Source organism: Penicillium canescens, assembly GCF_028828765.1.
Source record: "Penicillium canescens strain IBT 15451 chromosome Unknown utg000005l_segment0_segment0, whole genome shotgun sequence".
NCBI lineage: Eukaryota > Fungi > Ascomycota > Eurotiomycetes > Eurotiales > Aspergillaceae > Penicillium > Penicillium canescens.
Window position 1 is genome coordinate 2,905,527 of NW_026703967.1, and position 22,461 is coordinate 2,927,987.

A 22,461-nucleotide genomic window follows, 5' to 3' on the forward strand; every position below is an offset into this window, starting at 1 on the left:
TCCCAATAATGGCGCGGTCAGAGTGAAATATTTTGGCATTAGCGAGTAGGTATGATCGAGTATATATGCCACACGAAGTTTGGCATGCTTATCGGCACCGTAGCATTGATGGGGACGGAAAAGGATGGAAGATGAATGGGAATACGTGGAGAGTGGTTTTTTCGTTGGAGCGATTACCTGGTCGCGCCGCGCGTGGCTGCCTGTCGGCCTGAGTCCTGTGACTGGTGGCCTCAGGCCACATTCCGCAAACCTCCATCCGTTCATCATCGATATTCAACCCCCTCTACTCAATTGGCTCTCTTGCCTCCCTCTGACACTCATTTGCTTCCGGTCTTTCAGCATAGCAGTGAGTTCTTTGTCTAGCTCATACGCCGTCTTTTATCCTTCCCCGTACCTTCTCTGACGTTCAATTCCTCTCAGATGCTGTCTCAACGGATCCTAGCCCGGCGCCTCCCCCAGGTTGCCGCCCGCGCCATTGCTCCCCGCGCAGCCTTCTCCCAGGTCCCAGCCCTCCGTGCTGCTGAAGTCGAGGACCCTTTCCAGGTATATACCTTATATGGGCCTATACGGTCTTCCCCGCCTGGTAGCGACGGCATCTAACACCGAGACAGAACAACAACTACCCTAACCCTCCCCGTGTGAAGCGGGCCTTCAGAGATCCCTACGGTGGCTGGTGGGACGCCCAGGAGAAGCGCAACTTCGGTGAACCTGTGCATGAGGACAACGAAATCCTCGGTGTGTTCAGTCCCGAGCAATACACCCACGTCTCCGCCGGCAAGGGCTTCTTCCACCTCGGATGCTTCGTTGTCGCGTTCCTTAGCGTGTGCGGTGTTGTCAGCATGTATTACCCCGACAAGCCCAGTGCCCCCAAGACCTATGCCGATGGTCTGGAGAAGGAGCTGGGAGGGCCCAAGGCTCTGCCTGTACGTGACCATACATATCCCCTCTGTGGAACCCTTTTGAGCAGACGAGCTAATACTTCTATCTAGGCTCGCAAGTCCGGTGAAGACAAGTGGTGATTGGCATCTGGTCTCTTTTTATTTTTGTGTAAATACCAGTACGATTTTTTATATTCGGCGTCACTTGAGGGACTGATGGTCGGTTGGCCGACAGTCCCATGTTTCAAACCCCGAAAAGCCCGATTGCATGTTCGGAATGAATTTGGATAAAACTACTTTGATCTTTGTAGGCACGCATCTGGAGAGACTGGTGTCTGTAGAGGGTCAAAGAGACAAAGAGGCACACCTGTCGCAGTATCACTCCTTTGCGCAACGGCATGGCATACTGGGGATGGTAATGGTATATGTCGAATAACCTTACACCCTTGCTTTAAATTGACGATCCCTGTGTAGTCGAAGGAGAACAAGGACATCCCCTTTGAACTATAGGGGAAGTAAACACCAACAGTTATCAGGTAGATAGTATTGTTTTGGGCGCCTACGTCAGTTGGTTCGGGAGCTTTTTGTTTCACCTCCGCCCCTCTCTCCCCTTCAAACAATTATCCCCTCTGGTTTTGCGACAGCTTTTCACCTCGGGTTCTTTGAGAAAAGTGTCCTGAAAAGCCTCTATCTCCCGGTGTGGTCTTCCACTCCATGGTCCCGCATTCCAGTGTCTTTTACCTTGCAACGTTGCACGAATTTAGTTGAGCACCACCCCATGTCGACAGCATCTAGCCAATCCCGAGGAGTCAACCGACGGATTAACAGCCTCCAAAATGAGGGTCGCCATTCGCGCAACTCCTCTTTGTCGCGGCGACGCCCTTTGAATGCCAACGTGGCATACAGCCATGCCGTTCGAGTCGCCTATCTTGCCTACCTCCTCCACCCTCGCTCCCGTCGCATCCAAAATGCCCCAGCCGCGCCGGCGCGGCCAAAGCGATCGTCGACCTCAATTCATGATTTGATGAGTGACTTCTCGCTGGTCAGGGACTCCAAGAGCACAAGGATTCCCCATGGGTTCGTGTCCGAGCTGGAGAAGCGCTTAACGGGCGTGTTGATGGGAAAGGAGAAACGGAAGGAATACCAAGATCACCTGGTCGTACGCACTTTCGCCGCTTTTCTCAACACCTTGAAAGAAGACTCGTTCCGAAAGCGCATGGAGAAGGACCGGCGAGCTGAAGATCTGGTCCTTATCTTCTACTCCAATGCGATCAAGGAGTTGGGCAAGGGCAAGGATCACGACGATGACAGCTGGAAACTGATGGTGGATCGGCACGTTGCTCTTTTCGTCCGGCTCTTCGGGCTCATATTGAAAGATCACGACTGGTCCAAGGACCGTCCAGAGCTGGCAAATCGCTTATCGGTACTCGAGAACAAGCTTCTTTTGCAAGATCAGGATCTCATGGATGGAAATGGGCCTGCGTCAGCGACAGAAGCCCCTGGTTCATTAAGTTATAATGTGAAAGACATGCCCCTGGTGCAGCATGTTACCAAGATCTTTGGGATGACAACAGCCCAAGCGCAGTCTGAGATCGATAAACACAAGTCCATTTGGACTGAAAAGGCCGCTCTACAGGACCTTAAGACCTATCAGGCACACCTGAATCTTCAAACCCACAAAACACTATCAAGAGATGATTTTGAGACAGACGAGGGTTACGAAAATTGGAAGAAAAGTGAAGGCCCTGATCTCTCACAGATGATGCTTGCAATTGTGCAATCCAACCCAGAGTTGGCCAAAAGCACTCCTGGATCTCTTCCTCAATTCAACCCTAATTCCAGCGAACATCCTGATTTGTCCAGAACGTCCTCTGGCCGGACTGACAGGACATCCTATGTCATCGATCAACCCCTTGATCTCAGTGGACTATCTTTGGACGACACAGATGAATCTGATACTTACGTATTCATCCCATCCGACCCTAGGGCTGTGTACAGATACATTTTAGCCCAGACTTTGAGTCACGATCTACGAGACCGGGAACTCGAAGCTTCCCAAGCCACATCTGATGTGCCTTCAATGAAATTGTTTTCAAAGCAGTCTACGGAGATGCTTAATGAATTATGTCTCCGCTGGCGGATTCCCAACTTCTCCCGGGTCGTGTTATTCCTTGATGTGGCTCAGGCTAAATTTGTCGATAATGAAATCGATCTCGATACTCTTGACTCGGCATTTACGTTTGTGAAGGAAATGCCTGCAGGAGAGAACCGCAAACGCAGTAGTTTTGTGGCTTCCGCGATCTTCGACCGGCGACGATGGACTGTTCACGACCTTCATATGATGCAAGTACTTCTGTCCAAGCTCCATGAGGCCTTGTTGAGAGAGCTTTACGAGGTCATGATGAACTGTTTTGAGGCAAAGCCACGCCCAATCGGTCCAGTGATGTACCTTCTCGAAACACACATCCAAACGGATCCAAATTACATCGAGGACCCGGAGGACATCGATCGATTCTGTTCGTATGTGCAAGATGGGCTGGCCCAGAAGGCCACAGCGAAATACCAGAGCCTCCTTAGCCAACTCATTCCAGTGGAGCAAGAGGCTTGGGACCCCCAGCATGTCATCGAACTTGGAGATGCAATCACAAAGCTTGCAACCAAAATCCAGAAACGCTACCGCAATAATCCAGAGATTATGGGGTACGTCTCACATCTTGTCTAATTGACCCATCGCTAACCAACAACAGGGTTAATCCTTATACCACTCTATGCTTCAATGTATTACCAATGTTTGCCGAGGATGCTCATGAAATGGTCATCAGGATTCTCGAACAAGCCAAAGATAGGGGCGAGGAGATCGCCATCGAAGATGGTTTCGACTTATACAAGGGACTTGCTGCTGTCAGACACTTGTTCACACAAACCCATCCCGAGTAAGACCGGCCTTTTCTACTTTACGAGTATTTGTAGCTGACCCAATTCAGCGCAACTTTCCCATTCCATGTGGAGACCCTTCTTCAGGAATTTGTCTGGAGATGGCTTCGTCTCACAGACCAAAAGATCATGGATTGGGTCAGTCAAGCTACGAGACAAGACGCATTCACTGTTCGTGCCGAAGGAGTGACCGATCTCGCACCTGAAGATGATCGACACAGTGTGTCAGTGATTGATATCTTTCGCTCTTTCAACCAAGTGGTTGAGAACCTTGTGCAGCTGGAATGGGATGACGACCTTCAATATGCGAAATTCATGACGCATCTTTCCAACTCAATTGGCAAGGGTGTGGCGACATATTGTGACTCCTTGGAGAAGATGTTTGCGCGGGAGTTGGATCGTCTCACGCCTGAACAAGAGGCCGCATTGAACCAAACCACACAGGAGAAGCTGATGCAATTTGCCAAGGACACATGGACAAACAAGGATAAGATCGAACCATTCCAATTTTACTCGGAAGTACGTGTGCACTTTCAGCTTCGTGAATATGGCGCCTAACCTTTTCTATAGTCCCTGGTGAAACTGAACAACATCGAGTATGCACTCGCCCAACTTGACAAGCTCGAGAACGACATCAATGTCGATGGGTGCGCCGAGGTCATCGCGAGAAACACCCCTCCGCAGCTCAAAAAGGTCCGCAAATCTACCACTTATGTCTTCACAATCAAGGTTGTGGAAGCAGAAGATCTGAAGGCGTGCGATATCGGTGGTGGCAGTGACCCCTATGTCGTCTTGACGGACGAATATCAGAAACGGATTGCAAAGACCCGCACCATTTACAATAATCTTAATCCCCGCTGGGAGGACACTGTTGATCTGACAACTCAAGGTCCTCTTAACATGATTGCTACTATCTGGGACTGGGATGCAGTGGGCGACCACGACTATGTCGGCCGCACGTCAATCAAGCTGGATCCAGTGCACTTCAGTGACTTCTTGCCAAGAGAGTATTGGCTCGATCTTGATACTCAGGGTCGGCTTTTGCTCCGAGTCAGTATGGAAGGCGAGCGCGACGATATCCAGTTCTACTTTGGCAAGGCTTTCCGTACACTAAAACGTACCGAAAGGGACATGACTCGGAAGATCACAGAGAAGCTTTCTGCATATATCAGCCACTGTCTCTCCCGTCGGACTTTGAAATCTCTGCTCTCTCGTGGTATTAGCATCTCCAGTGTGTCGAGCTTCCTGAACCGCAACCGAGCACAACCAGCTGCTTCCGGCCCAACGCCAGCCGACGTCGAGAACGCCTTGACTCCTCTTTTCAACTACTTCAATGACAACTTCGCCATCATGAACAAGACACTCACACCCGAAGCCATGAAGATGGTGATGGCCCGCTTGTGGAAGGAAGTGCTGGCAACCATCGAGAGTCTGCTAGTGCCACCTCTATCCGACAAGCCATCCCACCAGAAACCCCTAACCATCCAAGAGGTCGACATCGTATCACGCTGGCTCGTGCTGCTGTTGAACTTCTTCCATGCCATCGACGAAGAAACAGGCGAGGCAGGCGGTGTTCCAATCGACATCTTGAAATCGCCCAAGTATCACGAAATCCAAAGTCTGAACTTCTTTTACTTCGAACCAACAGAGAACCTCATCCGCACCTCTGAGCGCATGGCCTCGGCAACAGTCAACCGCCAACAAGCGAACCGCAACCGAACCTCCGCACCTGCACACCTCGGCGCCACAGGCGCTGGCCATGGCGGCTTAGGACTTCCCGCTGCTCGTCGTGCGAAGAGTATCATGCTCTCCCGCAACCTAGGAACCATGAAGAAAGCCAAAGAAGAGAAGCGCAAAGAAGCGCAGGCCGATCCAAACGACGACATGATCCTGCGTATTCTCCGTATGCGCCCTGAAGCCGCAGGCTACCTGCGTGACCGTAGCCGTCAGAAGGAAAGACTAGCTGCAGCTGCAGCTGCCGATGCCATCGTGAAGCAGAGTCTAATGGCTGGTGCTGGGAGTCGCATGAGTGGCATAATGCCCCGGGCAAGGTGAACATGGAATTGGCTCCTGTCTTGTATGTTCGTTATTGCTTTATGCATCAGCCAGCAATGCTTCCCATTTTCTGCCTCTTCGTGTTTTCTGCATTCTGTCTCATTACGCATGAACCCTTGACCTTATGATTCCCATTGGCGTCTACTTGTGCCCGCTCATATTACTTCAGATGGAATGGAAATGGAAATAATCACGATGGACCAGTACCAGATACCAGATACCAGGTCGAGGCAATTCCACAGGTAAACGTAATTCAATTGGATTCACCCTTTTATTCCACGTTTATATCTATATTTACATCTACAATGAATTCATTTTGATCTGAAGTTTCCATTGTATCTGGTGAAAAGTATTCATTCCAAAGAACAAACCCTCAAATTTACTCCAGAGCAATGCACTCAATCTCAACGGGGACACCCTTCGGCAGCTGGTGAACAGCAACACAGCTACGGGCAGGCTTGTGAACGAAGAATTTCTCGTAGGTGGCGTTCATTTCGGCGAAGTTGGCCATATCAGTCAAGAAGACCTATATATTCATTTCGATTAGCAAGGTTCTTTGGAAAATAAACCGAGGTGTCTCCGCGGGAGTAGGGGAAAACCCACGTTAACCTTAACGATCTTGGAGACGTCGGAGCCGGCAGCGGTCAGGATAGCCTTGATGTTGTCGCAGCAGACCTGGGTCTTCTGGCCGATGTTACCCTCGACCAGGTTGGCGGAGGCGTCGGCGGGGATCTGGCCGGAGACAAAGATCTGGCCGTTGGCACGGATGGCCTGGGACTGTAAAAGGTGTGTTAGGATCTATGTGCTTGGGGGTATGTATAGATGTTGTTGTTTTCGAGTGGTTGGGTTCGATTGTTTGATTTCGGGTAAGTTATAGAGGGGTAGCTCGCAAGGTAGATAGGTGAACACCTGGGATGAGGGAAAACGTACGTAGGGGCCAGCAGCTGTTGAATGTATATGTTAGTGAGTTGATTCAAGGTGATTGTATTCCAGGGGGGCTGGAATTGAGTGTTCTATCCGCTCCGAAGATAGATGAAGGTGGGACTTACGAGGGCAGGCGTCCTTAGCGGAGATGGTAGACATAGACATGGTGCGAGGGAGGAATTGAGGTCTGGAAAGGATAGAAGGTCGAGGAGTGATAGTTTGAGAAAGAGACAAGAGACGAGAAGTTGGGCGCAGCATGAGGAAGAAGTAGGGAAGATGGTAAGTGCCCCGCTCTGAGAGTTTCCCTCGGAGAGCATCGAAGCTCCCCGATGAAGTCATCTTGCTTATTATCTCTTTACCTATACCATAGATATATTTGGATTGGATAATTACTAGGATAACAATCAATTCGGCTAATACAATGCTAGAATATTAAGTCGTATCGTCGTGTTCGCATTACTTGCCCTGCGCCTTCTAGGAACATACTGTACAATTCTTCGGGTCATGGTTTTGCCAGGCTGCCAAGCTGCTGCATTAGGCTGGCTGTCTGCTCGGCGGAGTACCCGAAGAAAACGGGGCCATTGAAGGTGATGTGGGAGGGATTGGAGGTGGTTGAAGGAATACCGGGTTGGGTAGTCGAGTCTTCACTCGCAGCAGCAGGAATAGGAGGCGCAGGTATCTCTTCTGTAGCCAGGCCTTTCTTATCCTTTGGCCATTCCTTTGCCCGGGCTTTCCAGGGTTCTTCGGTCTCAGGCTTGGGGACTTCAGCGGCTGGCTTCGGGGCGCCATGGCCGAAAGGACAACGGCCGGCAGGTTCGGCAGGGGCATCAACGCCGGCATCAGCGTCGTCCGCAGGCTTCTCGGATGAAATATTGGATCGGTCGGCTGGGGTGGGGACAGGCGGCGGAACGGAGGTCGGCACTGAGGCTGGAGGGAGATGTGTGACGGGCACTGAGATACCCCAAGGCCTGCTCGGGGATTCCCCCACGCGGACTTCGCGGAGTGGACGGTCAAAGTGACTCTGGCGATTATCATCCTCGTTGTTTGGAGCTCCAGGCGCCTCTGGGTCCACGTTCTCGGCCCATTTCTCGACACGCTGGGTCGACGCCGAGGTTGCGGACTTGCCCTCGCCGTCCTGGCGTTCCGGTAAGAAGGCCTGGTGTTTGACTCCCAGGCCAGCGATCATGCTGGTGAGCCCACCGTATTTAGCGTCCAGGTGTCGCATGTCCTGTGGATTGCGTTGGTATCGGTTGACGCAGATTGCATGACTCCGAGGAATTTCATGTTTGTGTCGTTCAACATATTCAGCGATTTCTTCTGGTGAGTGTTGGTCTAGGAATCGGATCGGGCATCGAGAGACAGGGCATGCTCCTTTTGATGATGGAGCGGATGGAGTATGACTGGAGCGTCGTTCCTCCAGCTCGGCTTTGATAGGATCGAGATGCTCATGCCCGCAGGTGGAGTCGATCTGGATCTTTGGTGCAGAGTTTCTCCCGCTAGGGACTTCACTTCCATTCTGCATCTTAGTCGGTTTTGAGAATGGGCAATGCAGATCCCCCTGGGTACCATTGGTGGTGAAGTCCTTCTCCAGCGCGGGTGGTGGGGAGGGAACTCGCGCGAGGATGCAGGAATTGGATATTTGGGAGACGCCATCCTGAGAACGGAGCAGAGACTTGCAGCCTTTGACCCCGTCCTTGATGGCCGCAGTGGTATTTTCGTCTACATTTTGGTGTGCAACGAGGGTCTTGATTACATCCTTGAAATTCAACGGCTGTTCCTCCACCTGAAGCTTGCTGTGTACGAGGCCCTGACGGTATTCTTCTTGCTGCGCGAGCAGTTTGGTATGAACGTCCAGTGCACGAGGTCTATCTTGAGGCGGCAGTGTTTCTATCACATCGGAGTACTATTTGCGAGTTAGCGATGGTCTCGAACCACATGAAAACAAGCAAAGCAATAAAAGTCTCATCAGATAATACATGTTAATCCGTCACCGCCACAATATTGTGACTACTGATCTAGAGCTAATCAAAATTTCTCATCACTTGAGACAAAGCAAACGCAGGGAGAATAAGAGGGGAAAAGCGTGTATTTACCTCCTTGAAGACATTGTCCATGTGCTGGAACAGTTCATTTTGTCTGTGGGTAAGTCGAAAAACAGTTAGCAGTAGGGCATCGAAGGCCTTGCCAACGGCCTGGAGCTGATCATATTGCAGATCCGGCTGCATCTCGGCAAGTGCAGCAGGTGACATGCTGAAGATATTACAATCAGAAGAAATTCATCTGAGGAAGTGGCTTGCTAGATGCAGCGCCGACTTCAAAAGCATGAGAGATGGAAAAAGGAAAAGAAGCAGCTTTATAGCGGATGGGCTGACTCCGGAAAAACGTGAAGCGAGATGGCCTGTGCGTTTGGGTCATGTGAGGGGCTAGCCTGTTCTGGGAACGGTACTACGGGTGAGATACTGTACATGTACATGCCCATGGTAAGTTACATAGGATCTACATCTAATTATCTATGAAGACAGTAACAATATTGAGACATCCATTACAATATGGTGAAGGTGCAAGCATAGGTATAAGCGAGTGCGTGTGTCAAATGTTTGCAAATCTCATTAACCTCGAGGATATATATATCTTTGTATGATTTACGCACTGCAACCTTTTTCAGCAAAGAAAGAAATCAATGAGCCGGAAAATATAACCAACCAAATGAAGAAAACATCAAATACCCAGACACAGTTGTATTATACCCACCATGTAGAAATAGGGAGAGTGGAGGATAGGGAAGTTACAAGGTGAGTAGACTTCGACATGGGACCAGGACTAAAAGCAAGTTAAGATATTGCTGGCTTATGTAGTCATAATTGAAGACCCCATCAACAGCCCGGCCGGGCTAGCTCAATCGGTAGAGCGTAAGACTCTTAATCTTAAGGCTGCGGGTTCGACCCCCGCGTTCGGCTATTCCTAAACACCGTCCACGAGTGAGCGTTTCTTTTTATTTTTATTTTTTTTTGGTACCCATCGAATTTATTTTGGAGGGTCGAGGGATTTGACTTTTCGATTTGTATGTGAACCCACGGTACAGAACACTTCTATTTAGCTGACCCTGTCGGGTGGCTACGTCGGATATTTGCTGCACAACAGATATCCGGGTATGCATGTACGCACACCTCTTTCTAGTAAAAGCCACTGTGACGAGTTTCAGATCACGTAGTAGCACGGGCCATGCGATTGGCTTGAACTATATTGGCGAAGGCTGCAGCACATCCAAAACGGTCAAGATGGTCTGATCCAACATGTGCGAAGATTCGTCTGATCTAGACAAGCCACTTGACTGGGGGTTGTGAGTCATTTTACGCATGCCTGGGTGCCACAAAGAAGCCAGATGTCTAGACCTGGAACACTGAGGAGGAAAGGATTATCAGGTTACAACACACCCTGATTCGTTTGGCCCTGACGATTCGAGAGGACTGAGCACTAGTGCCGAGGCGTGCATGAGAGCCATCGCAGATCAAGGCCCGCAGCGGGGAGTTGATAAGGCGTACAGTAACAGTATAACTGGATATAGTGAGAGTAAAAGGGGGTAAGAGAGGATATGAATACAAGGATAAAGTATAAATATAAAATAGACAGCTAACAGTAGAAAGAGAAAGAGAAAGAGTAACACAAGAGTTAAGGTAGTCTAGACCGAAGATCAGAGGGGCATCTGCTTATCAAATTGCCCATTTTGCCATTCTATTTTTCCCCTCCATTTTTTTTTTCCCTTTTTTACCTCTACCCCCCAATCACGTCTTCCCCCCTTCTTCTCTTCCTTTCATCATGTCCTCTACTCTCCCTAATGCCTCCCAAGTCGGACTCCCCGCCTCCGATGCCTCCAGCGCCGCCGAACTCGCCAGTCTTAAGGTAAGACTGCGCGGTGCCCTGCGCCAGTTCCCGGACTTCCCTTCTCCGGGCATTCTGTTCGAGGATATCCTGCCTATCTTCGCCGATCCTTCTCTCCACGAGGCCCTCATCCGCTCCCTGGAACTTCACATTCGCGCCAATTACGACCAGAAGCCCGATGTCATCGTCGGTCTTGAGGCCCGCGGCTTCCTCATGGGCCCCAGCCTGGCGCTGCGCCTCGGTGCCAGCTTCGTCCCCGTGCGCAAGCAGGGCAAGCTCCCCGGTCCTTGCGAGACCCAGGGCTACGAGAAGGAGTATGGTCAGGATTTCTTCCAGATGCAGGCCGACTCCATCAAGCCCGGCCAGAAGGTTCTTGTGATTGATGACATTATCGCTACCGGTACGTGATACGCGCTATACCTATTGTACAGCATACTAATGGATCCACAGGTGGTTCCGCCTACGCCGGTGGTGAGCTGATCAAGAAGATGGGAGGAGACCTCCTCGGCTTCATCTTCCTCCTCGAGCTCGAGTTCCTCCACGGCCGTGACAAGCTCCCCGCGCCTGTGTACACTCTCCTCTCTGGCCAGGCTTAATCTTTAACGCCCCCTCAACCCTCCAAAATCTTTATTTGACGACCGCAATTGCCGACAATAATGACCCCTCCAAAAGCCCGACCGCACCCGATCTTGCGGTGAACGGCGCGTCCCCCGCTACGGGCCAACCAACCACAGGTATTCGAGTCTGGAGATCAGGCGATGCTCGGAGCCTCCTTTCGCTGGTCGACGTTGGAGCACCGCATATCGGATACCATATAGAATAGCATGAATGCAACTTGATATGTGTACAGACATCATGTCTGGTCTATGTAACATCTATCCACTTGATATTTAAATATCCAATCCACTGTCACTTCTAGGAATGAACTTCCTCATAACCTCATCCACCCACCGCTGTGGAACTCCCAACTCCACCGACTCCCGAATAGCCCTATTCATCCTAGCAATGTATTCAAACTTAGGCTTAGCAACCCGAACACACTTCTCATCCACATATACCAAAACGGGCACCTTTCCCGTCCCACGCCCATGCCCATGCCCATGCCCATCCCCATCTAACCACCTAACAACCTCCGCCTCAACAAACCACTTATTATAAGACCCATCTGCCTGCTCCCTCGGCCTCACATCAACCCCAACCCAATCCCCCTCCGAATCCCCAGCAGAGGAATCAACCCCCTCATACATATCCAAAATCCCCTCATCCCCGATATCCATAGCGTAAAGAACCCCATAAACCAAATCCTCACTGCTCGAAACAGGGATTCCATGCGTGATATCGGTATCCTGACTCGGGACGCGCAGTCCACGTGGTGGGAGGACGTTTGCGTATCCTGCTTCACAGATGAGCCAGCGCCAGTGTGGAAGAGTTGCTATTGCTAGCGGGGTTGAGGACGTTTCTGGGTCTATCTGGCAGCGGGATCTCATCTGTGTTGGGGAGAGGTTTGAGCCGTAGGCGAAGTAGAGGTATTTTGGTTTTTGGTGTATTTGTTTGCGGAGGGTTGGGGTTGGGATTTGGGCTGTTGATGTGTGTGCTTCTGTTGGGGGTGGGTTTGTTTGGAATGAGTTGGAGGGCATTGTTTCGGATTTGGGGGATGATGTTCTGGTTATTTTGGTGGCATTCGGAAGGTTGGAGGGGAGAAATAGGCAAAGTGGGTGAAGTATGAGGTGATTTGGACTCCAATTGCGGGGATATGAAGGCCCACGATGTTCCTTGGAGGTGCAGCAAATTGAGAGTAAATATACATGCATAATACTCATATCATAGTAATATCATGAAACTAAGCGTTGGATGTGACCACAACTATAAAGATGAGAACCAAGTTTCCAATTTCCCAACTTCAGCTTTCCCCTATTCTCTATATGAAATCTAAATCAGCTGCCAAATTCCCATGGGAATTATTGGACATTATCACCAAGCCCACCAGTAAAGTTGATGAAATATGCCTCGCGCTGACCTGCAAGGATCTCTACGACCATTTGCACTCATCCCTGAAGACCAGACGTCAGGTCTTTTATAGTTGGTTCGCACATCCCTGGTGCATGCCACATGGAACAGTCTGCATGCCATATGCAGGACTTGTCGACATTGACCCTCATCTCAGTATCAGCTTTCGTGACCGAAATGAGTTGTAGAATACATTGAAGAGCTCCAATGCCTCGAAAACACCGAGGACGAAGACGAATACGGCTTTATGGCTTTCAGATCATCTCCCTACGATGACTTAAGACAATTTATGACAAAGCAAGTCTTCAAGAGTACCTACCTGATTCCCGAGAAGAGCCTAACTTGGATATTGTCAATACACTCTTTGTTGAGAATTCGTCCCTCCGCGTGCGGAATAAGTATAGTGTCAGTCTGGAGGATGAGTACCTAGGCACTGATCCCCTTCTATGGATAAAAGCAATATTTTGATGAAGTTTTCATTCTGGCCTGGGAAAACATGGCAGGGGCTCCCATCTTCTCCAAATGCCAGCGTCACATGTGTGAAAATAGCCGATAAACTCGTAGTGACAATTACTCGTGACCTAGGAGAGGCTGAATGGCCGGATCGGCTATGGGATGCCCTTTGCTATTGAACTTGTAGAACGAAAAGCAGTAGTTTTGCTAATGGGACTTGCTGAGGCATTTCTTGTAAAACAACTGTGAAGATTGATATCAGAGTATCATACTTGCTAACTGTCCTACGAAACGAATTACAAATGTGCCACTTTCTGCCAATGAACATTTAAAAAAAGGAGTGAAGAAAAGAAAGAATACCAGAGGGCTATAGTTACAACCGAAGCCAAGAAACCCCGGACTCATACTTCTCCAATGACGATCACTGATCACCAGGCTTGAACACATTCGGTCATCGATCACCGAGACCTACAGCCAATTGAAGATTGCATATGAACAGACTGGAGATCTACTTAGTTGCGGGGCTGTGAACTATTCGGAAACCGAGTTCCGCTTCATTTTAGTATATCAACTCAATCTCAACACTTGTATCCTACCAAGATATCTCCAACCTCTACAATGGCACTCAATAAACTAGCAATTGCCAGCGTCTCCCTTAGCCTTTACGCGGGCCATCTACTAGACGAGAAAATCCGCACCGCAGCCCAACATGGCTACTCCGGTATTGAGATCGTCTACTCAGACCTAGAAACATACAGCAAATCCCAAAACATCCCCATCCATACAGCAGCCCAAAAGATCAACCAAATCTGCAACAAAAACAACATTACGGCCCTCTCCCTCGCCCCATTCGAGAACTTCGAAGGCGCCAACTCCCCCCTGGAAACGAGACTCCAACTCGCAAAGCACTGGCTCGAAATCGCCCGGCTCCTCAAAGCACCGTACCTCCAAGTCCCCTCGATCTTCACAAACGACTGCAGCCGTGACGCAGCAGTAATAACCACAGAAATGCGAGCCCTAGCCGACCTAGCTAGCGCCACCAAACCAACAGTATCAATCGCCTACGAAGCCCTCTCCTGGGGAACGAACCACTCAACCTGGGAATCGGCACTAGATCTAGTAAACAGCGTCAACAGACCCAATTTCGGCCTGTGCATGGATACCTTCCATGAAGCAACAAAGATATGGGGTGACCCTTCCTCTCCATCTGGAAAACAGATGTATGCGGAAGAACGGTTGCGTGATTCATTGCGTCGGTTTGTTCGGGACTGTCCCCTCGAGAAGCTATTCTACGTTCAGCTCTCTGATGGTGAGCGCTTCGATCCGCCTTATTCTGTTACCCATCCGTGGGCTGTGCCTGGTGAGGCGAAGGAGTTTACCTGGTCGAGACACGCACGCCCGTTTCCGTTTGAGAGCGAGTTTGGGGGTTATTTGCCTATTGGGGAGATTGCGAGGGCTTGGATTGTTGAGATGGGGTTCAAGGGGTGGGTTTCTATGGAGGTTTTTGATCGGAGGTTGAGGGATGGGAGTGTTAGTGTTGAAACTGCTGCGAGGAGGGGGGTTGAGTCTTGGAGGAAGGTTCAGGCTGAGATGGAGGAGAAGTCGAGGCTTTGAACTGTTGGGTGGAAGGGAAGAGTTGGTGGTTAATTTGTTGATTTTGAGGTAGATGCATTCTTCTGAGTTCGAGCTTGGCTAAATCGGATTTTTAGCCTACGTACATCCAAGCAAATGCACAATAACTCGAGTGTCATCTTTTATTCAGAGGGTATATTTGTGTACATTCAAACAATATATAAATTCGTGATTGGGACGCCCTGAGAACGCATGGTGTATCGTCTCTTGACGCCGATACCGCCTGCATGGCGAAGAAGTTGGTAGGTTTCATCTCCACCGCCCACCATAACCATGCTGATGAGGTGGTTGCGTGGAATACCGCTGGCTGTCAATTGGGCCTCGTCGAGGTGTGGGCGGATGAGAGTTGACTCGGCACGAACAGCGGCGATGGAGAAGTCAGATTGATATTTTGACCCTTTCTTCTCCTCGCTTTCTGGTGGGATGTCATCGTATGAGACAACAACAATGAGCTTCAGTGCAGACCGTGTTGGCCGGTATGCGGCGATGTTGCGTAGCTTTTCTGAAAAAGTGCAACCGCCACGCTTGATAACAAGTACCTCGTGGTTCTGAACGACCTCACGCAGAACCTTTTCGTCACAGATTTCATCAACAAAGTATATACTTGACCATGTTAGACGGCTGGTAGATGGGTTGCCAAGTAATGACATGACGACGGCATCTTCAGTGTCCGGGAGCGGGCCTGAACCAACCCCCGTAGCAATAGAAGCAGGAAGACTCAATCGAAGCGGTGCAGCCTCAGTCGGCTCGTCACGAAGCAACGAAGAAACCGAGTTCACCAGAGATGATAGCATGGCCTTTACAGTTGAGTCTGGGGAGTCGACGATGGCGCCATCGTCGACAGAAGAGGCGGCTCTGTGGGCTCCGAGGTGGGACTCTGGCGGCTGTGGATGTTCTGACGCAGAATACTCATCTCGCGGATGAGTCGAATCATTGCGTCGGCGAGCGGGCTCTGGAAGAACGTCAATGACAAGGTCTAGCATGGCGTTGTCGCGGACCCGGGTGAAGTTCGGATCATAGGGATCGACGACATCAAAGGTGATCTGGCGAGATAGATATACCTTCTCATCTTTGCCTAGTGGCACATTATTGATCACCTGCACCCGGTACCCGTCCGCGTCTTGTCCAGTGGGCGTTGGGTCTTCTAGCGGTACATCCTGAACCATACTCAGACGCAGCCCTCCGATTGTTTTGACGAGAACCCCGTCGCGGACACGTTCCAGTGCTCCAGATCCTAGGTTTACGCCACCTGGAAGCGATGGGAATGAGATGTCGAGTGTGGGTCGAACGGCCATGGGGGCGCTAGTGGCATCAAAGGGGACCAGCTGAGGGGGAAGTGTCCATGGGTAGAATGTATAGTTGGTTGGTGAGGAGAGATCGGACGTAAATACACTTTGATGCTCGGATGAGTCTTCCAAGATAGGACCCTGGGCGCCGCCACGATTGGGCATCAGATCCAAGCGAGCCAAAGTGGCAGCGTGGAAGATATCCGAGCGGGATGCAGTGGATGATACACCAAAGAAAGGAGAAGGGATGATTTGACATGTTCCCTCTGCGAGCTCCTGTCCTGCTGGTGGCGGCGAAGCTTGGCGAGGTTGCGATGCCTTCTTTTTAGGAATGATGAGAGGATGTCCTTCAGTATTGAAGACCCAGGGTGCATCAATCCTGTTCAACGGATGGTCCTGGTCAAACAGCAGGAAGAGGTACTTGGCGGTTTCACCAATGAAAAAACTCTCCATTCGATCAATAAGTTCACCAGTCAGAACGTTTCGGATGCCAGCCCAGCCACACTTGGTCCAGCATCGCCGCTTAAGGTCGCTGAGGACCATCTCGCCAACATGCAAATACCAGGGATCTTGAGTTGCCCGGTAAATGTAATAGTTAGATTCGATGAACTCTGGCCGACCTCCATACCACGGCATGCCGTTGTCAATGTCACCCGTGGCCACGTTCCACCGCTCAGGAATACCCGAGTAGCGAGTCCAGATCGCGGTGGTCAGGAGGTGAATCTGAATTGCTTCATCCAACTTTCCATCCAGAGCGAGAACTCCTGGATAGAAAGCGCTCAGGCTATCAATCCAGAAAGCTCGTGTGGCACCAGTGATCACATCCCCTACAATAAGATGGGGATGTTGATATCCTTCGCCTCGGAACAAATGGCGGTTGATCGATGTGTGGGATTCTTCCCATACCTGCCGGAAGGCTTCCGCCGTGTGTTGATAGTCCGTCAAAGGATCATAGTATGAGTCCAATGCTGCCCAGGGGCTTCCAGAATCGAATGGCAAACGGTGACCCTCTGATAGGAGAACATAAGCCTTGACGGCATATTCATAGAAACTGTCAATACCTGCACCAATCTACCAAAATCAGTACGTGTCTGTCATTTGAAGGAATAGAAGTCCTTACACCAGCCCATGGTCCCACCCACTTTCCCGACTCCACATCAATGCCAAATCCAAGCAGTCCAATATCACTCCGGCGGCTCCAAACCGCCCAGAATGCTCTTTTCCCCAGATCCTCGTACCGACCATCACCAGTGAGGCGGCTCAGGACGGTAAGTTCGAGGACTAAACTACCCGCACCAGCACTACAAGTCTCAGCGGGCTCTGACGTTGCTGCATACTTAGGTTTTCGTTTGCGTGAGCTGCTCTGGCCATTCAAGTTAAGAGGCGCATTTTCGTAGAACGGTATTCCGTGTCGGAGATTGACTCTGGGATAGGGGAGACCGGTCTCTGTGTAAAACGCAGGGAGCAGACGGTGGGCCAAATCCACAGCAAGCCGAAGTAGTTGACCATCATAAACAAAGCCATTTCCCCATCGAATGCCGTGGTCTTTCTTCCCAAAGTCGCTTTTATCCCATGCGCTTGCGAAGGCGGCTTCCTGTGCTGAGGGTTCGTATCCAGTAATGGGCAGCTCGCCAACGGCAAAAAGATGAGCGCTGAGCAAACCACCTGCATAAATGTTAGTATAAGATAGTACAAGACTTGCAGCCAATACTGGCCGCTATATAGTAGAGGGAAACATACCCAGCCCTCGAATCACAGTCTCAAATAACTGCACCTTACTGTCCAGATCAAAGCCTCTCGACCTTTCACCCTGACCAGCAGGGCCGTCCGAGCCATCACCATATAGCCTAACGAAGTCCTGAACACCGTTTTGGAAATGCGCCAAGGCACGCTCACCACTGTCCGGACTCGACGAGATGATTGCCAGCGACGACAAGCTGTCAATCAAAGTCAAGGAGTAATTCCCCAAGACATCATTATTCTCTGGATTCTTCTCGTCGCGAAACAGAGGACCGCAGGTCAGCGCGCGCAATTCGTCTTCGGGGAACGCGTATTGCAAGTAGTTCTCGAAGCCGTGGAAGAACATGCGCTCCGTTTCTTGTCTACATAAGCACAGGAGTTAGTGGTCTAGCCTTTAGACGATAGAATAGTCGAAAACAACGGCATCTTACCTTAGTTCCTTTACCTGGCTGTCTCTCATACCATGGGCGACAGTGAACCACAGGAGGAAGGCCCAGAACACCACCCTCCCGGCGGAGCGGAGGGAGGACATCTGTAAGCTCCGTCGCGCTTCACGGGGATCTGAGTGCTGGTATCATGGATGGGAGAGGACCTTCTAAGGACCTGAGGGAGTAGAGAACTCGGTCACTCAAGGGTGAGGTGGAGCGTTGGATACGGCCAGATAAGCCAATTTGGGGAATTTTTTTGCCGCGCTTGTTGCATCATTCCGCTCTAATATGCTTCTACTTTCTCATAACTTATAACGTTAGTTTACCTGTCTACTATGGAGCAAAGTCACAGTAGATTTTAGTGTACAATTCATCGGACCATAGAGGACCCCAAGCCAGTGACTTCCTAGCTATTTTTCGCAATTCCCTGCCATACTCACAGGGCATCGAAGCCATCGACCTGCTTAGCTGGTCTTCTGGCTCTTAGACGAGAAGATTTATATGTCAAGCTGTTTGAAAAGATGAATGACGCCCGCTTATCTTCATTATAACATTATTATCACTTATGCTCACTTGCCCAGCTCTCCAAGCATCAGGTTCCGATCGGACGAGCACGAAACAACTGCAACATGTTAGAAATTGTTCAAATACACAGAGCGGAATAACTCACTAATTGGCTCGTCGTTGGGAGAGAAGCGCACGTCGTTGACAGTGCCCTTGTGACCGGGAAGCTTGTACAGCAATTTCCCGGTCTTGGCCTCCCAAACAACCACACTCCGATCACCGCTACCGGCAGCAATCTTCTCGCCCTTGGGGTCCCAGCTGGCCCGGATGAGGTTCTTCTCAAGCCCGACAGGAGCACCGTCGTACGTCTTCACTTGCCGGTTGGTAGGGGCGAAGGGACGAATGTCCCATGTGCGAACCGCTGAGTCGTGGGAATTAGACAATAGAGTCTGCGAGTCTGGCGAGATTTGTAACGAAGTAATAGTGTCTGTGTGGCCAGCCATGGAGTAGACCACAGCCTTCTTCCGAAGATCCCAGGCGTGGATTGTGTTATCAATACCTCCACTGTAAATCTCATTACCTGCCTCGGACAGTGCTACTGCGGTAATGGGAAGCTCGGTCTGGAGGTAATCCAGAGCGTCCTTCTGTCGAGGATCCCAGATGCCGATGCAACCATCGTCACTGCCACTGACTAGCAACTCCTGTCCTCTCTTGCTGATATCGAGGCAATTGATAATTTCCTCGTGGCCCACGTGGCGACGTACCCGCTCGCCTGTCTCGACATCCCAGCTTCCAAGAGTCATATCTGCGGATGCCGAGAACAGTGACCGGGAATCCCGTGACCACTGGAGATCTAACACGGCTCCCCGGTGGCCTGTCAATTGGCCGTAATTTTCGCATTGTCCATATGTGTTCCAAAGTACTATTCACAGATCTCGATCAGTAATGTATTTGACGGTTGAATTGAGCCATGTGAGATCAAAGGCAAGACATACAGATGGAACGGTCCATCGAGCCGGATGCGATATGCTGAGCAGTAGGGTCGAATCGCGCCGTGAAAACTTCACCGGAGTGACCTAGCATTCCTCTCATCAGCGCATGTATATACTTAAATTGGCAAAAGTATCTCACCTGTGAGCTCCATAATGGGAGCATCTAACCCGCTCGTGCGAGGTACCTGCAGACTCCGATTAGCTGACTGTTTCTTCCAAGCTTTTAGTGTAACAAGGGCGCATACAGATTGAACCAGAGCTCCATTTTGCGACGAGCCCTTGACCAGTGCGGTTCCCGCGTTGAGTTCGGCGTCGGCCTTGTTTCTCTTGACAACGAGCTGGTGCGAGGTCCCGAAGGCCTCGGGCGCCGGACGTTTCTCGCCGGACATTTTCGCAAGCGTGTCTTGGGGTATGCAAGAAATAAGAAAAAAGGATCGGGGACCAATCGCAACCTAAAGAGTAGTGGAGAGCAAAAGTTCCACGGCGATGAGAAGCTGCGGGAAGAACGATAATCCCGCTCTCGGCGGTGAGCGGATTGTGTACATCAGCCTCTCCAACAATCACCGACTCCCCCGCAATCACCATTGATCAGTTGTTGACTGTCGCATTTATCTGTGCTTAATTGGTGCTTCTCATTCACCTATTCTATCAGCAGCCAAGGCCCTCGGAGCGTAGCCCTCAAGATGTCGGCCAACAAAACCTCAAGAATAGGAGAAGAGTAAGTAGACTCCGATGCTTTATCTGGAATATATGCTAATTATTGGATTCCCCGCAGAATATGGAAGTCCGTCAACCCACAAATCCCTATAATAGAACCGAGGAGCCATTCGCAATTTACTCGACTGCGTTCCGTCCTCGAACCCAAGCTAACCAGCTATTTCATCGCAGAACTAGAGTCGATAAAGTGAACGCAGAGCTGGTCACATTAACCTACGGAACCATCGTTGCACAATTATGTCAGGACTACGACAGCGACTACCAGGAGGTTAATAAGCAGTTGGATAAGATGGGATACAATATCGGAATGCGCCTGATCGAAGACTTCCTGGCCAAGTCAGGTGTCGGGCGATGCGCCAACTTTAGAGAGACAGCAGACATGATTGCGAAAGTGGGTGCCACTATACCAGCTGGTTACAGAGACATGGCTGACATTCTGATCAGGTTGGCTTTAAGATCTTCCTAAACGTAACACCGACGGTCACGAATTGGGCAAGCGACAACAACCAGTTCTCTCTTATCTTCGAAGACAACCCCTTGGCAGACTTTGTGGAACTTCCCGATGATGGGCGGGCCCAAGATGAGCTGTGGTTCTCCAATATTCTATGTGGTGTCCTCCGAGGGTCACTGGAAATGGTAAGCACTCCATTTAACCCTCAAACCGGACTAGGTTCCTCTGTCCTGGACCCGATGGCTGATCCGGAATCCAGGTTCAAATGCAGATCGAGGCACACTTTGTTAGCGACGTGCTGCGCGGAGATGAGACGACCGAGATGCGGGTCTCGCTTGTACGATACATCGAAGATGAGATGCCGCCGGAAGAAGAGTGAAAAGCGAGATCTTGTGCATTAACACCTACATGGGCGTTCCAGGGGTTTCTTTTCATTGGCCATATTGGGGGAATCGATCCGATTTCATCGGCCCCTATTGCTTCTATTTCCTTGTACACCTGCAATTAGGCTTTATGATGTATCTCTGAAACACCCCGCCACGCGATTTATTACTAGCATGGCAGGGGCACTTCTTCATAATGAAAAGGCCTAAACCTAAGAGAGGACAGGGGCTTGCGACCAGTCGAGCTAGTCGAATGTAGTGTACATGTAGTAGCATGATCTTTTGATAAGTTCCACGTCGATCAATCCGAGCTTGATGTATGACGTTGTATTGTATTGTTATTGTTATTCTGGGGTCTGCTACAACTGTGACCTGATGATGATCCTCTCAATATTCTAATAACTTGCTACTAACGCTGCTTTTAAGTCTTCTAGACATACTAAAACTATTATCCAGACTTGGGTTATTTCCTTTAGCAGTGTGATCACGGAGTATATATAGTAAGGGAGAATGGTCTATATACCACTTTACTAGCCAAATTCAGACAGCTTTGTATATATAACAATGTTCTGCCTATATAGCTAACAAGTGACCATATTATAACTTGTACAATGCAATAAAATGTCAATATATGCCAGTCATGCTACCATTCTTGCAGAATCAGTCTATACTATATACCTGTTATTGTCCAAAATCCAACTAAGTAGCACTGTATCTGTCAGGTACTGTCATATATTACCCATCGCCCCCTCAACTTCTCTACAGATCAATTGTCTTCTCTTCCCATCGCTATCGCTTCAATTGTCCTATCAATTATTCGGATCTCCTGGATCGCTCGATCTTCTCATCTCCTTTTTGTGTAGAGTGGCTTACTCTACTTTTTAGACTCCCGCTGGGATCCATCGCAGGGCCCATCACAGGTATCATATCACCAGTCTGACTTTTCTGTGTTCCTATTTCTTTGCTTCACTGTTCTCCTCTGCTCTGATCTTTCTCTCTAATTATTTACATTCAGCTGCGCAGACTGCACATTCAATGGTTATCAGATCGGTGCATTCCCAGAAATACGCTTGACAGCGCCATCCCCAGCCCCGACCTCCGAACAGGTTGATCCGCTCCGAACAAGCGATTCTCCCGCAGAACGCAGAGCAGTACCCCCGGCTCTCTCTCAATCCGTTCCCTTCCCACTGTGAGATCC

General features: G+C 50.1%; 10 protein-coding genes across 10 annotated transcripts; 5 read left to right on the forward strand and 5 right to left on the reverse strand.

The window, feature by feature from the left end:
* The first annotated feature begins 268 nt into the window (after window positions 1-268).
* Window positions 269-1,349, forward strand: N7446_008698 (uncharacterized protein). The gene is made up of 4 exons (XM_058517443.1): window positions 269-346; window positions 421-543; window positions 612-923; window positions 990-1,349. The coding sequence occupies exons 2-4, from the start codon at window positions 421-423 to the stop codon at window positions 1,017-1,019; spliced, it is 465 nt and encodes a 154-aa protein (XP_058371089.1). The 5' UTR covers window positions 269-346; the 3' UTR covers window positions 1,020-1,349.
* Window positions 1,350-1,656: 307 nt separating this feature from the next.
* N7446_008699 (C2 domain protein) lies at window positions 1,657-5,867 on the forward strand (the record flags this gene model as incomplete). The annotated part of the gene is made up of 4 exons (XM_058517444.1): window positions 1,657-3,578; window positions 3,626-3,811; window positions 3,863-4,331; window positions 4,383-5,867. 4 exons carry the CDS (start codon window positions 1,657-1,659, stop codon window positions 5,865-5,867), a joined length of 4,062 nt encoding a protein of 1,353 aa, XP_058371090.1.
* A 321-nt stretch (window positions 5,868-6,188) lies between these two features.
* N7446_008700 (uncharacterized protein) lies at window positions 6,189-7,059 on the reverse strand. The gene is made up of 4 exons (XM_058517445.1): window positions 6,917-7,059; window positions 6,798-6,811; window positions 6,471-6,644; window positions 6,189-6,393 (listed from the first exon to the last, which is right to left on the reverse strand). Exons 1-4 carry the CDS (start codon window positions 7,047-7,049, stop codon window positions 6,247-6,249), a joined length of 468 nt encoding a protein of 155 aa, XP_058371091.1. The 5' UTR covers window positions 7,050-7,059; the 3' UTR covers window positions 6,189-6,246.
* A 234-nt stretch (window positions 7,060-7,293) lies between these two features.
* On the reverse strand, window positions 7,294-9,040 carry N7446_008701 (uncharacterized protein; the record flags this gene model as incomplete). The annotated part of the gene is made up of 2 exons (XM_058517446.1): window positions 7,294-8,694; window positions 8,885-9,040. 2 exons carry the CDS (start codon window positions 9,038-9,040, stop codon window positions 7,294-7,296), a joined length of 1,557 nt encoding a protein of 518 aa, XP_058371092.1.
* Window positions 9,041-10,607: 1,567 nt separating this feature from the next.
* Window positions 10,608-11,266, forward strand: N7446_008702 (adenine phosphoribosyltransferase APT1; the record flags this gene model as incomplete). The annotated part of the gene is made up of 2 exons (XM_058517447.1): window positions 10,608-11,070; window positions 11,121-11,266. The coding sequence occupies 2 exons, from the start codon at window positions 10,608-10,610 to the stop codon at window positions 11,264-11,266; spliced, it is 609 nt and encodes a 202-aa protein (XP_058371093.1).
* Window positions 11,267-11,560: 294 nt separating this feature from the next.
* N7446_008703 (gamma-glutamylcyclotransferase family protein) lies at window positions 11,561-12,307 on the reverse strand (the record flags this gene model as incomplete). Its single annotated transcript, XM_058517448.1, has 1 exon — window positions 11,561-12,307. The coding sequence occupies one exon, from the start codon at window positions 12,305-12,307 to the stop codon at window positions 11,561-11,563; it is 747 nt and encodes a 248-aa protein (XP_058371094.1).
* A 1,441-nt stretch (window positions 12,308-13,748) lies between these two features.
* Window positions 13,749-14,744, forward strand: N7446_008704 (sugar phosphate isomerase/epimerase family protein; the record flags this gene model as incomplete). The annotated part of the gene is made up of 1 exon (XM_058517449.1): window positions 13,749-14,744. The coding sequence occupies one exon, from the start codon at window positions 13,749-13,751 to the stop codon at window positions 14,742-14,744; it is 996 nt and encodes a 331-aa protein (XP_058371095.1).
* Window positions 14,745-14,911: 167 nt separating this feature from the next.
* Window positions 14,912-18,320, reverse strand: N7446_008705 (glycoside hydrolase family 47 protein; the record flags this gene model as incomplete). The annotated part of the gene is made up of 4 exons (XM_058517450.1): window positions 14,912-17,119; window positions 17,169-17,713; window positions 17,789-18,150; window positions 18,220-18,320. 4 exons carry the CDS (start codon window positions 18,318-18,320, stop codon window positions 14,912-14,914), a joined length of 3,216 nt encoding a protein of 1,071 aa, XP_058371096.1.
* Window positions 18,321-18,785: 465 nt separating this feature from the next.
* Window positions 18,786-20,101, reverse strand: N7446_008706 (WD40 repeat domain-containing protein; the record flags this gene model as incomplete). The annotated part of the gene is made up of 5 exons (XM_058517451.1): window positions 18,786-18,838; window positions 18,887-19,642; window positions 19,716-19,796; window positions 19,852-19,897; window positions 19,958-20,101. The coding sequence occupies 5 exons, from the start codon at window positions 20,099-20,101 to the stop codon at window positions 18,786-18,788; spliced, it is 1,080 nt and encodes a 359-aa protein (XP_058371097.1).
* Window positions 20,102-20,337: 236 nt separating this feature from the next.
* Window positions 20,338-21,550, forward strand: N7446_008707 (TRAPP complex core subunit BET3; the record flags this gene model as incomplete). The annotated part of the gene is made up of 4 exons (XM_058517452.1): window positions 20,338-20,430; window positions 20,488-20,820; window positions 20,874-21,065; window positions 21,140-21,550. Coding segments are annotated over 4 exons (738 nt in total), but the record flags the coding sequence as incomplete, so codon positions are not given.
* Window positions 21,551-22,461: the final 911 nt, after the last annotated feature.